The sequence below is a fragment of the Diadema setosum genome, chromosome 10, assembly GCF_964275005.1.
Source record: "Diadema setosum chromosome 10, eeDiaSeto1, whole genome shotgun sequence".
NCBI classification, from domain to species: domain Eukaryota; kingdom Metazoa; phylum Echinodermata; class Echinoidea; order Diadematoida; family Diadematidae; genus Diadema; species Diadema setosum.
The window spans coordinates 14,293,211-14,312,787 of NC_092694.1; the positions used below are offsets into that span (position 1 = coordinate 14,293,211).

General features: G+C 40.2%; 1 protein-coding gene across 1 annotated transcript in view; it reads right to left on the reverse strand.

The window, feature by feature from the left end:
- Positions 1 to 1,112: 1,112 nt before the first annotated feature.
- The window catches only part of LOC140234096 (uncharacterized), a 60,001-nt gene continuing 41,536 nt past the window's right edge, over positions 1,113 to 19,577 (reverse strand). The window contains exons 2-4 of the mRNA XM_072314177.1: positions 12,150 to 12,764; positions 6,035 to 6,179; positions 1,113 to 3,737 (exon numbers count right to left, since the gene is read on the reverse strand). Coding sequence (XP_072170278.1) covers positions 3,221 to 3,737; positions 6,035 to 6,179; positions 12,150 to 12,764 — 1,277 coding nt within the window. The 3' untranslated portion in view covers positions 1,113 to 3,220. The remainder of the gene's footprint in view (positions 3,738 to 6,034; positions 6,180 to 12,149; positions 12,765 to 19,577) is intronic.

Here is a 19,577-nt window from a genome sequence, read left to right on the forward strand (position 1 = left end):
AGGATCCATGTATGTTGTATTACAGGATTTTTTTCGTGTCAAGTGGATCAACACAGCCAAACAGAATTACTCCGTGTTACGCTGTGTATGAAAATTGACACTGGACGACGTGACTATAGGCCTATCATGTATCACATGTAGTGTTATCAGTGTGTGTTACACTGGTCATGAGTGTTCTCGTTGGTGCACATTTTGAAGACTGACGCGTGCTGTGAGTTCCGTAGTGTTAACACCGTAAATTGGTGTTAACCGTCTCAGCCAAGGGATGATAAGCGCATACACTGTGTGACGTAGTGTGCATCCTTAGAACATTAAACGCGACCTAAGCTAATTCAAAACAGCAACTATCAAATGAGATAACATCATTCACAAAAGACCCGACCTATTCACTTCACATCATTTTTTTTACTTTGTCTACACTGTGATGGGTGGGCCAAGCAGCGGCTGAGCCATCCACTACTACGGAAACGGGGCGGGTTGTGTGAAAACTCTATGAGCATTTTATACTACTGTATCTCGGGGAACGGGTTAAAATGATTGAATGTCCTGCGTTGTTTGATTTTGTTGATGCTTTTTTTTTTCTCCTTTCCAGTACGTTACAATGAAATCGTAATGACTGAAAAAGCTGGGCAAAGTTACTATCTCTCACTAGGCCTATATCTTATGTTATTCTGAAAGTAATTTCATCGTTGATAATTCAGTGATGATGCTTGCCTCGAAGAATACTGACATAACAAATTCGTTTTAAGAAAGTATCTAGCCCCAAAGTACAAGGTTTGTTTGCATATTACTCTGTTTCATATCCTGATGAAAAAAAAATCGCATCGTATCCCAGTGATTTCACTGGTCATATATTAAAAGTTTGTTATAACAAGAGTTCATGTATCAGGATACCCCTCTTCTTTTGTTTTATTGGAGTTCATTATTCCGAAGGTTCGTCATTCCGAAAATGAAAAAAAAAGTTCGTTATTCCAAAGGACCGTTAATCGGAAAACGAAACAAGGTTCGTTATTCCGAACGTTCGTTACGTAGGCACGTTTCTTCTTCTTCTTCTTCTTCTTCTTCTTCTTCTTCTTCTTCTTCTTCTTCTTCTTCTTCTTCTTCTTCTTCTTCTTCTTCTTTTCCTTCTTCTTCTTCTTTTTCTGCTGCTTCTCGTCCTACTTTTTTTTTAATTTCCGGAATAACGAATCTTCGGAGTAACGAACATTCAGAATAGCGAACCCTCGGAATAACGAATATTTCAGTTTCGGATTAACAACCATCTAGTATCTAGTATACAGAAATGTGTGTTTCGGGATAACAAATCTTTGGAATAACGGATATCACCAATTTGTTCTTCTGTAAAGAACAAGTTAATGAGGACTCGATGACATCCTTGTCCACAGTTTCTTTCGTTGTGCAAATTGAAAGACCTGGCAACACAGGGATACCTTGTAAGGGGAAAGCTGGCCCGACTCGGATATATTCGGGAATCCCCGTAACGAACTGTGTACAGCTTCATCGCTGATCCATATACGTAAACTTAGTCCATATTTCTTGCCATTCATGATTCACAATTCACATTTAACTCATTCTCCTCTTGATAATCATAGTGAGAATGTAAATGCGAATACCATTTGCCGAATGTCATGTGTTATATTATACGTTGCTGAGTGTAACTGTCTTCAGTCACCTCTGAAAACACGATACGTCACCATCAGCTGTGAAATACCAATATTCTTAGATTTTATGCTGACGGTTCCGAAGCAAGAATTGTGTAAAACGGGCTTAAAAATCAAACAAAATATAACACAAAAATGCGACAAAACAAATAAAGTAAACTCATTGTTGAGTGTGCTGCATATGAATCAAGGTGAACATTGAAACTCATAATGCATCACTTATGACCTGATTCTTCACAGAACACTGATACCTTGGTGCACACAGCGACATTTTACAGAACACAGAAAGCTCCTCGCAAAAATGTATACACAAAGTGCGATATAAACCATGATGCTTCCAAGACTGAAAGAATATCTTAATGGTACTATCTATAAAGTACACTAGAATATGTACCTATGAATCCATACAGATGAATTTCAAAGAGGTCAACTCTCCGTCCAAACAATATAGGATTTCATCATTAATCAGTTTCGTTTATTCTGTGATGCGTTTTTCACAGAAAATTCATAGCTAACGAATGAGATAGCACAGAGAGATGGTGCGTCAGAGCAAGTCCTTCTTCACAATAAAAGAAATATTATTGATAAAGACGTTTCAGCGGGCGAGCATTCCGCCTAATCGTAATATCAATACTGTTTCTTACAGAGTAATTCACCCTTTGTGTGTTTTTGAGTGCCCACTGGCGCAGAAAACTCTATAGCGTTGTACACATTGTCCAAAGTCGTTGGCACAGAAATTAAAAGTTAAAAAGGCAAGCTTTAGACTGACTTCATGTATACTCCTTTTGGCTTTCACAGCAAGGGACCTACAGATCTGCTGCCTGATACCCATTGCACGCTCCTTCCCCGCTCTATTAGCTTGGGGGCGAAAGCTGGCGTCCAGGGCCCCATTTCATAAAACGTGTTAGGATAGCAGCTCTTGCTGGAATAGCAATTTCCCGTAGCAACAACCAATCAGGAAGCTGAATTCTTGTCGTTGTCATGACAATTGTCATTCCAACATGAGTTGCCATCATAGCAACTTTTTACGAAATATGGTCCAGATCTTATGGTCCATCTGAAATACTACAAAATAGATAATCCAATGATCAAATAACGATCATAATCCTTGAAAAGGATTCACCTCAAGTCATGACTGGTTGAACTTGCTCCTGTTGTGTTTTCCTGCGATATTGCTTTTCAACTATTATCACACGCAGATACGAGGTCTACATCTCAACCTACATCAACGAGCATCCTCATTCTAATAAGACATCAATACATTTTATGCTGGCGCTATTACGTGACTGTTTATAACTGATAACTTAAAATCAACATTGGCAACATTTTCAACAAAATGATTCGAGCGATTCCTACAACATCGACTCCGACAAACCTCAACATTGTGCAAAATTGTCCACATGTCACAAAAAACATAAGACGGCAATATCCACTGTAACATCTTCGTAATGTCCCTGTTCGGTGCGAAAGCTTGAAAGCCGATATTAATAAATCTATGTAAAGCGTAGCAAAAACGAGGTCCGTTTTCCCTCTGTGGATTTCAGAGCCATTTCCGGTGATCAAAGTTCCACAGATTCTTCACCAGTCACCCTGCTTCCAGCACCGAATGAGTTAAATTGAACATCCCGGATTGGGTATGCGACGACCGGCTCATTCCCTTCGCTTATCGTGTCCGAATCACCGCCGATGTAGCTGTGGTCGCGCGCTTCACTGCCGGTCCCAGTCGACAATGTTCCGCCAAATGGGATGTAGAGAGGGTTCACCTCCATCTCGATGTCGTCATCGAGGCTGGGAGAGACTCCGATGGCGGAGTCATCGGGCGGGATCGACCCGCCGTGCCCCGAGTCCGGCACACCGTTCGGGTCGTCGACAGTGTCGACTTTGAGGAGGGGCGTGGCCACGGGGATTGGCGAGATCGAGCGCAGCGCGACATTCTGCGTGGAGCCGTCATCGAAGTCGACGTGGTAGTCGTTGCCGCCGAAGACCCAGCCGCCGCCGATGGGCGTGTTTTCTGGTTGTCCCTTTCGTGCCAGAGAGTTCTTCTGCTCCACACGTTCATACTTGGAATTGTAGTTCCTGGTGGGAAGAAGATCATGACCTGAATTAGCAAAATCTTACAAACTGTGGACTGCATGCTCCTACTACATTGCCTTGTTGTTATTGATGGTTGGTAATAGGGAGCTCTAGATTTTCGCGACGCGGATGTTCAGAGGAAAAAAACAAAGCTGTTCTGCGCATGCTCAAATTTGCTTATAGAAATCGATCTCGCGTCGTCTGCACGGTCGGTTTGGGCAATTTTTTCGTCCGCTAGAGCTTTTTGATGCACCTATCATAATGAGGGCGCCATTTTACTTTTCATAGATTGCGTCCTCGCGCAATCTAAGGCAACTTTTCCATACGACGTTAGCAGGGAGAGAGAAGAACGGCCAATACACTCGTCGTCTTACACTTCCCCGTCGCAAATCTAAAGCTCCCTATGAACTCATGACGATCGACTTCACGAATAATACGCAAAACGCCACAGTGAATGCGGTCGAGCAGTCGTTTATTTAAACGTCAGTGGTCGATATCGAAGTAAATGGATGATGCGTCATCATACGTTTGTTTGTTTGTTTTTTTTTTCTTTTCTTCTTTTGAGTATCTATCACAACTTGACTGAATCATGGGAAGTAACGAGGGGAATTTCGAACGAAAAGAACTTAAATGCCTTTTGTCGGAATGTGGTTTTCCCAAACATTAACGATATGGATGTTGACATATTGACAGATAGTACACTGGAAACAAGAAACCATCCCACGGGTTTCTGTTTCTAAAAACAGCTCAATGAAGGTGAAAGGAAATAAAGCGAACATCTCCGATTGTTATGTGAGTGCAATGAAACCTTACTTATAGGAGTCGACACGTATGAAATTTCCGATGTCACGCTCAATCCAAGTTCAAAGTACAGTGTATATACGAAATAATGGAGGACATTGAGGTCATTATTGGTGGGAACTCCCTTTACACATTGCTGTATAGGTCGATCTTCGATTTCAGCAATGCGAAAAAAACAACGATAAAAGTTTCATTTCCAATCTTTACTATGTCGGTTATCATCACTGTGTTCATTTGATCTCATTCTGTCAGTTACTTGTTCCTACAAATTGTATGTCGAACTATGTGACACAGTGAAAGCTGAATCTGTGGTATGCGTTTTCTTCAATTTATCTGCCCTCTGTACAAATGAAATGTGTAAGATAGCAACTGCTAATCCACAATTTTTAACAAACATGTCGGAAAAAGGAACCAGCGGGAATCGAATGCGTCGTCTATTGTTTGTTTGTTTGTTCATTTCCATCTGAGAAGATGGCTGGATAGCCCATATTAAGCTCTGCTGTAATAAGCTGGTCTTCCATGGGGTCTAGTTGGATGTGAGGTGGGACCACCTCCCCGGGTAAACACCCTGCTCTTTGCGATGAATGAATGAAGCGGGATCTTTTACGTGCATGAGTTGTGACTCTCACACACGGGACCTCCACTTTATGTTCTATCCGAAGGACAGAGTATTTTGCCTCATGCTAGAGGGGACGTTATGATTACACACAACATTGCTCAGTGCAAGTTCCTTTGCGGGCAGCGACACTATACCACCAGGCTATCCCTGGTTGCTGGCAGTCATGACGAACTTCAAAAAATACCCAAGCTCTGAAATTCGGACACTGTTCTGGTTATGTAAAGTAGTCCAAGGCGGACAAGTCATATCACAATAAAGCTTAACGCTGACATAGATTTATAAAAGTGAATGAAATATCAATGTTATTGGTATATGCGAAAGGATTCATACAAAGTCATGATGAAGATGAAGATCATGATGACGCTGATGAGAATGATGTTGAGGATGAAGATGAGGATGGGGATGAGGATGAGGATGTGGATGAGGATGAGGATGAGGATGACGATGAGGATGAGGGTGAGGATGAGGATGAGGATGTAAATGAGGATGATGATGATGATGATGATGATGATGATGATGATGATGATGATGATGATGATGATAGAATTATTGCTTACATTTATTGTCAGTCATGAGTGTTATTATCATCACTCATTACAACTGATATCACAACTGCTCTCGGTATCATTCTTTTTCATGGCTGTCCTCATGAATGGTCGGGTCCGAATCCTTCCCCTGACCCTAACCCTAATCCTAAACCTAACCCTAAACCTAATCTTTACTCTAACCTTATCACTAACCAGTATTTCACCGGGGGTAATTGCCCTCGGGGGAAAATTGCCTTGATACGGCTCTCGGTATCATTTCTTCATCATGGCTGTCCTCATAAATGATCATTCTCGAAATCATGATTATTACAATCGTCCCAAGTTATACTCACTTCTTCTTGAATTCGTAGTAGCGGGCGTTCCTCCGTTTCTGCCGCCTCTTGTGGCAGCAGAAGACGAGGACGAACACGAGGATGAGCAGGACGAGACACGAGCCCGCCGTGGCGCCGGCGATGATGAGAAGGCGGATGAGCGATTCTGCAGGAAGATACAGAGAGAGATCGGTCTGAATATTCATCACTACTATCTTCGCTGGAGTGCAATTCCACATAGGCAGTGAAACTGTTCTGCTTGTCTTGAATGAACAGGCTCGACTTAAACGACCATATTATAACATTACAAAGGCATTGTTGTTCCTTTTGCTTACGCGTTTAGTTGTTTCGGTTTTGTTTTGCTTTTGTCTCATTTCTATGGTTACAGCCGGTACATTTCTTCTAGCAGCCAGGAAAAGCCTGCATAAATAAATGGCCCATGCAACTTCATCCAAACTTTTAATTTATGATATAAAGTGTCATGATTTGCACGGAGTACAATCATGTGTGTGTGCGTTATATGCACCATCTACTGTTTTGTGCACTGAATGCTTTGCTCGTCGTGATGTATGCCATTTTCCAGGTTCTGCAAATGAGAAATAGAATAAAAATCGAGGAAGTTTAAACAGAAAATCCGCAATAAGGTGTAGAAAATTCAAAGTGCCACACGTTTTCAACTCACACGTTATCAACCCACTGTGATGTTGGTGCACTCACTTCATGCATATTCAATAAGATGATGATATCATCACCTCCAAACGTCGCTCCCTTAGTCAGTTAGTTTGTGCAAAAAAGAGGGGTTTCTTTTTTCCCGCCCATACCTTAGCAACACACTGCAAACCTATATGGTCCTCGTTGCTATAGCTGATGACTACACAGCAAAATGGGTCATACAAGTTTTCTTTTTTTTTTGTCAGATTCATTAAGAAACTAGGAATTTAGGGATTCAACGACTGTTGATTTGCAGGGTAAAGGGTGATTTATGCAGCGATGACATATTAACTTCATGTCATAACTAAGCATGATCATGCGATTGGGACAAATGAATGCATTAGTTTGTGAAAGCATGACCATTGACATGATTGATATTCATCATCACATTACTTTTTTATTAGATATTCGATATTGATTAAACTTTCGTCATCCTACTTGTCTCAGTATCGATCCAGTCAACTAAAGGCAAACTTTAGAAAATGGATTGGCTAGATTTGAGGATGAAGATGGATGAATTGCACTTCAGAGGGTCATCACTGCTGCCAAGTACCGCATTGAAGTGATGTCGTGTGGAATTATACACCACACTACGCATCGACATACGCTAATTATCTTTCTGGAGTTTCGGATTCTGTTTTAAGAGCCAGTCGTTAGGGAAGACAATCAAAATATGCTCATACGCAACAACCACTGGACTGACCGCTTTACAGTAAAACAGTACATGACGCTATACCGTACGTCCCCCAAAAGAAAATACAATCGGTCTTTCTGCAACGATAATCATTAAAATAGTGAATCAATCAAAAATGCAATTTCAGGGTATGAAACTGTATAACTTCTTACCGACATCTTACAGAAAACCCTATCCGATTCGCTTCAGTTGCCACAGAGAAATTGCGCTCCTTGTCGAGCATGCTCAGAAGCCCTCCCCTCCAAGTTTAGACCATTGTCATGATTGTGTTTTATGGATGCCAAGAGCATCCCAGTGTTAAACTTGGAAGAAATGGATCCATGACATGCTTTACCATGATCCATGATTTCTCTGTGACCATTTAACCAATTTGACTGGGGTTTTCTGCAAGATGTAGGTAAGAAGTAGAGATTGCTAAATTAGTTTGAAAGTCATCAACGCGAAATCCGATTGTATCCTTCTTTCTTTTATTGATTTCTTCTTTTTTTTGGGGGGGGGGGGGAGGGGGGGGGTCATACTGAATACAAGGCGAGATGGATGCAAAGGCTGCCGCGGGTTTCACTGATGTGGTCATTGATACCAATGAGGGTGAAAATGATAGCAATATCATCTTCAATAACAGCACTGCGATTACACAATAGTATGAAGGAAAATAATTACGCCAACAGCTATAGTCAAGTTTGATGCGATTGATACAGCTTGTAATACTATTGCTAATGATAACAAGAAAATTAATGAATTACAAGTAAAAATAACAACAGTGGCGATAATAATGAACTGATTATCGAACTGTCGCTTATCTATGAAAATAATGATGATGATGATGACGATGATATGTCAATAAAAATAATAGAAATAATAACAGCAAGTATTATTACACAAGTCATTATCATTAAAATCTTTTAGTGATATTGTTATAATATGTTTTCTTCATGTTTTACCCATTTTCACAGGTCACACGTATTTTGTTAATTTACGTTTGTGCAATTATTACAAATACATTCTGCTTATGATGGAAATGAAAATAAATTTGAACTTTGAACTTTACAACTATCATCATTTACGTTATCATCACATATGATTTTAGCGTTACAAGCGATATTACTTCTAATTGACCAGATCAATAAATCCTCTCAAAAGTATACTGACAGATACAGAAAATTAATGTGACTGTCGGGCTAATCAGTGTTGTGTTGTCTCGACGTAGTGAAATTTCACGTACTTTATAACACTCGACCCTGACAGAAGAAACGTGCATAATGTGTGCTGACCTCCCAGCACCTGACAATATTTTCACAACCTCTTGATCCCGACTGTCAAGTTCATTGCTATGTTAATACCCCCCCCCCCCCTCCCCACTTCCTCTATCGCGTTTCGCTCCTCCCTGCTCTTTCATACAATTAGCCGCGTATAATACTCTCCCAACCTATACAGACAGTGAGGTCGTGTTGGTACAAAGGGGAGTCCATAGCCATGATAGCTTGGGGATAGCTGAGGACTGCTCTGAGAAGCCTGCGGGAGGCCGTGGGGCGAGAATTCCACCCAGATTGTCTTACTGGCCCCATTCGTTGCGACGACGCAATAGAAGAAGGTGTTACTGAATACGATCCCTCCTTAGCAGTTATCTAAACACTTCCTTCAGTGACGCTTCATCGTTAAAGGGCAATTTTACTATATACCGTGTTCAAGTTTGCGGTAATTGATAGGGTAAGGTCAGACGACCGCATTGACAGAAGTTTCACCAAAATCGGATCTAAAGTAAGAACGTTTTGGAACGTTAGAGATGTACACATTTAACAAAATTATATTATGTACACATTTAACAAAATTATATTAGTCACATTCATGTAATACATCCCTACTTCATTTTTTTTCTTCTTCTTTGCCAGATAGTGATATCAGTATCAGTCACTGTGTCCAATATTATATTTTTCAGGGAAGATACATGAGTTTTAGAAATCTGTAACTTTCCCTCAACATTTCACCATGTTCGTTAGAATTAACTCTGCTTAAATGTTTGAAAGCTGGAGTAAAATTGCACTCTGAGAGTCTAACATTACCTTTCATGGCATATGAACACAATTTTGTGTTTTGTTTTGTTTGTTGGTGGGTTGGTCGGTTTGTTTAAATCTAACGTTACACACCATTAACGGTTTGACGCTACGCTGACTCGCCAATTCGATCGTTAAAAGTCACTGAATCCTAATTAAGTATTACCTGAAGTTCAGACAAAAAGGATCACGCTATTAAAACTTCGTGATCGGAATGTTGACTCTGTATGGTCACATACACGTTGTAGATTCAACCCGTACAACCATCACAATACCACCAATATACCAAACTTTGTGAGGGCAATGACATCTATTGCATGACAAGCTTGATTAAGAAATGCATTATTCTCATCTCCTTTTTGTCTGGTTGTATTCAACTTTTTGAAGGGTGGATAAAGACTACACTATGAATGGACTATAATTGCAAACCTTTGTGCTCGCGCAGATCCTTCGTCACCTCTAATTATGCCAAGACGCTCATTCTCCATTTCCAAGTGATGCGGTTCTGCAGACGATATTTTTACACAAGATCAATCGAAAGATAAAGGATAAACTCGATATTTGGTGTGTTTTCTTCTTCCCCCTATTTCTCTCCTTGCGCTGAGACATGGGAGTCTATACAGTACATCAGCGTCTGGGGCAATATATACGTGTTAACGCAGAGTGGCTGTTGTCGTACATCAAATCGCAGGGCTGTCTTGGCAAATCCTGCAATCCACACACGGCGCGGTCATGACTCCTATAACGACACCCCTGATGATTTGCGAATAGCTTCGCAGCCGCATCCATCATCTACAGATATGTATGGATGTATGTGTACGTCACTCATTCCCTCTCTCTCTCTCTCATTAAAGTACATTATAACTGTGCAACATATTATTACTTACTGTATTTCATGTGGACAATGCGCATACATACAAATAAACTCCTCAAAAGAGAAATATATCAAACTTTAATTGCAGAATTTATTTTGTGGAGTTTATATATGTCATAATAATTATGTTTCTCTTTATACATCGAAAGAGGAAGGGGGAACATAGCAAGTTTGAGTCGTGTGTCTGTGAGTGTGTTTAACCATGGACGTTCATGGTTTATCCGAGGAGGTGGGTACATATTCCTGGTCTGTCTATCTGTCCGTATGACTGTATTTCGTCGCTCGGGTGACAAGATCTTTATCCCAGATGTTGGAGAAAAATTACCCTTTTTTGGCTTAATTGTGAGATTATCAGTTGAGAGATGTCTTTTCCAAATCCTAGTTGTTTTGCCCCCCAAAATAAAGCCACCACCGGTATGTCGAAACAAAGGAAAGATTATCCAATTTATTACAGTGCTTTGATTGGCCGCCATGTTTGTTTATCTTTTATTTTTTTGCTTTCCTGAACATTTGATATTTTTGAGATACATGGTTTTGTCGCGCCGACAACGAATTGATAAAACAAGACGTTAGACATGAACACTATCGCCATGGGGAAAAAAAAGCTGCTACAGACCAACCATGATCGCCCTCGTGTCCGATCTCTCGAGCAAGCGGGTACATTGCATGCTCCGTGATAATTGGCACCGTTCACGCGAACCGACAATTCTGCCGATTTGCGAGCGCGCGGCCCATCATTCATCTCGCGCTGATGACGTTTCGCTCAGCTGTCATGGACAACATTGCACGAATTCTCGGCATTCACGGTGAAAAAAGGAAAGAAATGAATTTATCTTTTTTCCTGTCTTGCTCCCAATCCCCACAGCAGGCACAATTGCAAAGCTTGAAAATTTTCCACGATTTGTCACTGGAGGAGCAGCGTTCTATATTGCGCTATGAAAACGAAATGGACTTGCAACTATAGGCATCAACTTCCGAGCCAATAATAAAATGCACCGTGCGTTACTATACGATATTTATCATATCGCCAACTAAATGAGTTCCCAATGTCGTCCTCTGCGGACCGTGAGAAAGTTTGATATTACTCTGAACTATTGGAGATTTAGGATAAATATTTTAAGTTTCCTTTCCATTTACAGGGCAGAGACTTTTAATTGTTCTGGCCATCGCCACAAAGCTGATTGACTGATTAAGATGAGGCAAAATGGCATTCAAACCCTGTAATTATCCAAACACTGAATACCAGAGGTATTACACAGGATTTGAGAACATGAACTACATGAATGCTATAGCATATAACTTTATGTTCGCGTTATAATCTCACAACAGCAGGTCATAAAATCTATTTAAAATCTTTTATGCAGAGAGCGACAATATAAGCTATATAGAGTGAATGTAATGTTGAACAAAGTGAAGAACACAACACACAAGACACAAATCCCCCTGAATTCTTCTTGTTTTGTCATCGATATAATTATAGTTTCATGCAAATTAACCCGTTCCATGGGGGAACCTGGAGGCCTGCGTATTTAAAGGCTATGGGCATTTCAGAATTCAGTATGGAACGGGTTAAGGCAAACCATGAATATTTCATATATACAGTATGAAGTTCACACCCACTGATTTCTAGGTTATGTTTGCGTAAAAACAATTTTCATTTTCTCATGGTCATTTATGGGCATCTGGAGGGATTGAAAGTGTTCCTTATCGGTTTACGACTTTAAAAAAAAAACTAAAACAAAAACAAACATGTACTGTATACTTTCTGGAGATGAAGCCTTAAAGAGCTAGCATTCCTTTACTTACCATCAAAAGGTCCCTCTGTTGTGGAAGGGTGGAGAGAGGTGCTGTCGATATTACCCCAGGATACGTATTTAGTCGTCATAGAAAGATTGTATCTATCTGTCGTATGATTCGCCATCACTGATGTCGAGTGGAATGAACCTTGCGACGGCGACGTGTCATTTGAAGTCGATGCTGAGAACGATAGCGTTGTACCTAACTGCACTGGCATGTTCGAGCCGGGAGCCGACGTCGTCAAGTTCGTGTCGGCAAAGGCAAGACTAGTGCTGCTCAGACTGGTACCATTCGCTTCCGGTCCCTGAGTGACAAGGGGCTCGAGTACCACGGACGTGTTCGGCGATTGCGTCGTCCCGTTACTGACCTGCGTGGAAGACAAGTTGACGACTGTCGATGGTGCGGATGATGGCTGCGGCGATGGTGAGCTGGAGAATGAGGAGGATGAGGAGGATGGAGAAAACGACGCTGGTGCCGACGTTGAATTCGACTGTGATGACGGAGATCCGGATGCTGTTGCTGATATCGACGAAGGCGACGACGTCACAGTGGTCTGGTTGGCAAGATCCCTCCCGCTCTCCGCTGGTTGCGTCGACGTCTGTGCGAGACCGGTCGACAGCAGAACTGTATGATTAAGAAAAGCATACGGTATGGACGGTCATTAGTCATGTTAGGCTGCGCAAACACCACAATACATCGGTCTGGGCGCTCATCCGAGTAGTGCACGGTAATAATCACGGCTCGTTATTATTGCTACCCAGATGTAAGATGGCACGAAACTTCGCACTTTGGATCGACGAACTGACATGACGCACAGATCAAACTACAACACGGTAATAAAGCTCGTTACCTTGTTAAATAATGCGTCCAGCGAACATCTTGAGCGGTGTGATTACAAAAGCGTAAAATTATGATCATCAATAACATGGACAGTCACAAGAATAACATAAACATAACATCTACAATCCTGTCTTCTGGCAAGCGTGTTGAACATTGAACATGCGGATCTACACGCAAGCCAAATAAGAATTCATCCTGCATATATATACGCACAAGGATAATGAATGATTTCTCCGTCAAGAAAAGGAGCGCAATGCGACGCATGAATCCTTCATGTCTGTATCTATCATTTCGAAGCATTGATTTCCTCATTGGGTTGAATCTCCTCGGCGCGGCTGTGTGATCGATCAATAGTTTCGACATGAATTCGGTACATTTTCTCCGGCGCGCGAGCCGTGACTCGAATTGCATAATTACTTCCTCAAAGTTTGGTGCAAAGATAATAATGTGCCGGCGGCAAGACGGGGTACAGGTTGTTTTTTTCGGAATATACCTTCTCATTTGATGTGAATGTCTCGCCAGCAGAGAAAAGGAGAGAAAAATATAGTACAGGCAAAAAGTGACAGAAAAAAAAGAGAGGTAGTAGTAGTAGCGGTAGGTATATATAGTAGAAGTATATTAGTAGTAGAAATATGATAGAAGTATATAGAAGTAGTAGTAGTAGTAGTAGTAGTAGTAGTAGTAGTAGTAGTAGTAGTAGTAGAAGTAGCAGTAGTAGTAGTAGTATTAGTAGTTAAAGAAGTAGTAGTAGTAGCAGTAGAATAGCAGCAGGAGGAGGAGGAGGGGGAGAAGAAAAAAATAAGAAGAAAAGGGTGAAGACGACGACGTGTAGAAGAAGTATGATAAAAGATGTGAAACAGCTATTAATCTTCTATCAGCCATTCTATCAGACCAATTTACTAACTTCACTAAGAACGTCAATATTCCTCCATATCATGAAGGTCGTCCCTGACAACAAGAGAAATGGCAACAGAATGGGAATGAAAAACTTAATTCTGACCCTTTAAAAGTATGAGAATGAAAAACTAAATTTTAACCCTTTAAAAGCTATAGTTATCAGGCCTCTGAGGAAAGTGACCCATAACTTTGAGACGCTTTGAGACAAATAACTGCGAATTATCATGTGAGTTCACACACATAGTTGAGTTGGGTTTGGCTTGGTTTGGTTTGGTTTGGTTAACTGGTTTGGTTTGGTTTGGTTTGGTTTGGTTTGGTTTGGTTTGGTTTGGTTTGGTTTGGTTTGGTTTGGTTTGGTTAACTGGTTTGGTTTGGTTTGGTTTGGTTTGGTTTGGTTTGGTTTGGTTTGGTTCGACTCGACTCGACTCGATTCGATTCGATTCGGTTACGTTGGTTTGGGTTAGGCTAGGTTGGTTTGGATTAGGTTAGGTTGGGTTGGGTTAGGTTAGGTTGGGTTGATGGGTTGGGATGGGTTGTTTTAGGTTTGGTTCCATTCGATTCGATTCGACTCGGTTACGTTGGTTTGGGTTAGGTTAGATTGGTTTGGGTTAGGTTAGGCTGAATTGGGTTAGGTTGGGTTGGGTTGATAGGTTGGGTTGGGTTGATGGGTTGGGTTGGGATGGGTTGTTTTGGGTTTGGTTCGATTCGATTCGATTTGATTTGTTGGTTTCTGCATTATCATTGTACGCCATAGCATATCTAATTAGCATATTTCAGGATATGAAAGTGGCAAGATACGACGTGGAAACTATATTTATACCGGGTATCTTTAGTCAATACCGACAACATTAATGTTGTTCAGCGACCCGAAATATTGCTTTCGTTGCCATCATGCGTATGGCGGAAATCAGGCTTATTAGTCTATTCAAAGTGTATTCAAATTTATCGATACCCCCTCCCTAACCGGGACTCCAAACAATTCATTTATCAGTTCGTGCGTTCTTTCCTTTCGGTGCTTGAACTCTAATTTGCATGCACTTGAAAGGTGCTGGGTAAACGCCCAGTGGTCTTTCTAGTTTTGAGGAACTTCTTTTATTTTTTTATAGATAAGATTATGATGAAGAACGCATTCAAATCTGCATGCGTCTTAATTACACCCGGTCTGTTGGGAGACTCCCAGGGTTCTTTTGTTACCAGCCGTAAATTTATTGCCTGACTCGATACTATCGTGAACATTGTATAATTTGACTGGTGACTATATATAGTGACTTTCAAAACTACCGCTCCGACACACACCCTGTTTTAAACAGGAAATCAACATTATGCCTTTAACTTAACACATAGAAAAAAAAGAAGAAGACATGTTGATACATTGGTGTATACTAAGTATCCTCATTTTGTCTTACAATCTGGCGGTATGTCCTTGTCCTGTATTGGGGCATTAACAATTTTTTTTTATTTTTTTTTTAAAGTAATATTCAAATTAAGCATATTCTATTCATAGCCCGAGTTGCTCCAGCCTGTTTATACCAGTAAGCTCGCCCATCACTGGTCAACAACTAAACCATGCCTATTTGAATCCAAGTATTGAAGAGTGCTATAAAGTAGGATCTACGCACAGGTGGATATAATAGCTTGATAACATGGCCATCTATAGGAAAAAACAACAACAAATAGATTCAAAACACATCAATACTCCGTTCAGGCGCTGCCCATGACTTCGCATATACAACTTTATGTCTTATGTCGTTTTTCTCAGATGACCATTATCTGCTCATCGCAGAATGTAACTTCGCTCTGGCTCATCAATCGGAACATCTTTACAGCAAGGAGCTTCAGGCTTCTATCTTACAGCGAAAGAAACAATATCTCTGAACTCTGGTCTGGTGTAGGCTCAAGCAGTACAGAATGTAAGAGCACACATACACAAAAGAGAGATGTCGCTCCCACACCTCACTGCATACATACATGCACACAGACACCACGCAGGGACCGGGAGATGGTGGAGGTGGGGAGGTGGTATTGCCTTTTTGAAGAAAAATAAAACCCGAAATAAAATCAACAAAAACAGACAGACAAGAAAACCCATGACTTTCGAGGGTTCTGCGGGGGGGGGGGGGGGAACATTGCTGACACCTCATCCCCACTGGGACCCACCTCCACACCCACCCACTTCCCCCCCCCCCTCCCCCCCCCCACACACACACACACACAGATAGACTTTTACGGTGCCAAGTGCAGTGTAGTAGACGGAGGATGAGGATATTTCGTTCATCGGTGATGACCGGTTAAGGTCGGATTAGTCTTTCGCGATGCGATCATCGCACTTGGTAGCTATGGTAACGGAAATGAGGCTGACGGAGAGAGGCCAACTACGAGACAAACTTGAACTGTAAATTTTATTCCATTTTTAGGCATTCTTGAAAGCAAAGTGTTTGGCAGGAACTGTATAGGCCGTAGTCGACATCCAGCAGTACACAATAAAATTTGATGTTTACACATTCAAAACGCAATATTACTCAAATTATAACAAGAATACTCGTTATCTACTCCGTGCGTTTTCACAGCCTCGCAAGTACTGCATACGTCATAATTTTGTTTTGTAATGTCATAATTCGCTTTTAACATGTTTATGGACTTGGATTCGTGTACTACTGATACAAAATGTTATTTGATACCACATTTAATCTCGAACCTTTTTCTTTATGTTAAGGGTTCACCCTTTTGCCGTCAGTTCTTTCTTTCTTTCTTTCTTTCTTTTTTCTTCAGAAAAGTCGCCTGCACTCCCAGGCGACTTTCTGTAGCAAACAATTCCTGACGCCTTATTGGAGCTGACAGTATCATTAATGGGACTGCGTTGGTGGGGTGATTTTACAAATTGGTGTTAGCTCTCGTTCTCTCCAGCTCTGCGACTACAATTTTCACCCGTCCGTGAGACGGTCGTCTATCTCAACGACAGGGCCTAAAGTTCAGTGCATTTCTCCGACTTCATGTCATGATTTGGGATGTCGATTTTTGTTGCCTGATTTACGCACTATGTATACAGTGGACTCCCGTTATAACGAAGTCCTCGGGACCGGCAGTTTTCTTTCGTTATATCAAAATTTCGTTACAAATTAACAAATAAACACACACACAAAAAAGAATAGAACCGATAATTTTGCGACCTGGATTTTTATTTCGTTATTTCGTTTTAACCGGAATTTCGTTATAATCGTGTTCGTTATAACCGGAGTGCACTGTAGTATTGTGGGTATCTTTGTTGCATCTATTTCATTTCAATTTCTTGTTGGGTTCCTTCACACGAAATGTTGTCATAATATTGGAGCTTGCAGTGGAAGGAACCGTCACAAGACACGAGAAGGTCGTAACTGTCTATACTTTGAACTATACGGCTCTTCATTCAACCCCTTATGGAAATGTGCACTTGAATTAGAGTGATGATCAGTTTTTTGATGCGGCACAATGGGGAGGGGTCGTGGGGTTATACTCCTCAAGTTATTCTCGTCCTAAAATTATCCTAATCAAATTTGTAACTCTGAATCCTAATGTGCATCCTCTCTTCGAGAAGATTAGATAGAAATACATGTATGTATTTTGTATATACAAAAACATAGTCCTTTGTTATTACAAATATACACATATTCGCTAATTTCATTTAAAAAAAAAGAAGCAGGAACTCTATTCTCAAATATGCTTCAAACTTAAGAATCAGTTATAAATTTAGTAATTAGGAGGCTTTAAGAAATTTGCAAATACAATTACAACAAATATAAAGAAAAAAAATAATTTTTTTTTTTACGCTATATACCTACCTATGAATTCTACACAAATCAAAAGATACAACACGAAACCAGAAAATGTGGTTTCTGTTGCTTGATTGGGTCAAAACAAAAAAAAAAACAACAACAAATTGTGAACAGCAAAGATTGACACCATATTTCCTTCCCCAAGATAGAATTATTAAAGCGCAGGTTTAAGATCTCACGGGCAGTGCTTATCACGAATATACACCTGTTAAGAACATTTAAATGTATATGTTAAGGTCGGTCCCTCCAGGCAAATCTGAGTTAAAACGCACTGCCGGAGACCCTGGAAGAATTTACAAACAAGTGTCAAAATATATTCGTCGTAGTATACTTCGCACTTGGTTCTTGCTTGTGTCTGCTAATCTGGGCAGCCAAATACATATCCACACTTTTTCGGGGAAAAATATATATTCATTCACAATTTGTATAATATATTCTCTCTTCTTTTATTTTTTTTTTCGTTTCCTACATATTCACAAGTTTCATAGACAGAAACCTGTTAGCATTTTATTTGACCTTCTAACGCATACATAAAGCATAAGTAAATACTTGTACAACCACGGAACAAATCTGTAAATAGGCATATCTGCCATACGTTAAACTGATTATCAGCCTGTAGATTATCAGGATGTATAGTGGATTAAAGACAATCTTAATAATTTCCGACTTAAATCTGAAGGAAGAGAACTATGAATCTTGATTCATTATCGTACACGATTGTCTGTAAGTGCCAAACAGAATGGACATTTGCGAATACTATATTGTGGCTTTCATCACAAAACAGTCCCTAAAACAAATTTAAGCTTGCGACTCACACGATGGCGGCGAAGTATCCCAAACTTGCATGTGTACTTAAGTAGCGACTAAAGGTTAGCGAAACAATCAGTGACATTTGAAAAAAATGTCAGGCTTTCTCTTCTAAACCCGTGTACTTTAATTGATTCCATGTGCTGCTCACTCCCGGTGCGAACTTTAGAACAACAATACATGTATTTTCTTTTCCAATAAAAGATACATTATATATACAAAAATAATTGCTAGTTGAGTTATCTTCTTCGGTATTAGGTTGGGGTATTAATCACAGTGAGTGATAGTTTAGTTTTTATGGAACATATGGTAAACTTTTTGGTTATGATAGATATGTAGGCCCACCATGGTATATCGAAAGTTTGATTAGTATGTTTATGAACGTCAGTGTATAGTTATTGTGTGATTGTATGTATGGGTTTCAGTGCAAGAACTACCTATCCACGCACAGTAGGTTGTACTAAATAGTGAAATGTCATTGTTTTGTCATCTGTTATGCTTGTATGTGCAGGGCCCCCAGGAAGAACAGTACCTGTCTACCGATGGGGCTACGCTGTTTAAACATGACTGAATGAATAAATGAATAAATAAATAAATGAATAGATAAATAAATAAATTAATAAATAAATAAATGATGAAATAGATAAATAAATAAATAAATAAATGATGAAATAAAGAAATAAATAAATAAATAAATAAACGAATGAATAAATAAATAAATAAATAAATAAATAAATAAAGTGCATTATGAAGAAGATTATTTTATCAAGAAGATTCACCCTCAAAACACACACTCACACCCACAAAATGACAAGATGACAATGAAAGAGCGCTTCAGCTAGCTCATCCAAAAGTCACGCTGAATAACATAATCCAATTGGCAGGTGGATATAGAAGATGCGCTTCATGTTAAATGAAAACGGGGTGTTTAACTCATCTTTCTACATTCACTGAATCCACACACATTTCGGGAACACAGTCCCCCTTCACAGTTGCCACTTAGATTCACCTTTAGAGTGCAGTTCAGCGAATGTTAAGGGCAAGAAGAGTCGGATTTCATCCTGGTTTGGCTCCAATTTTCCAG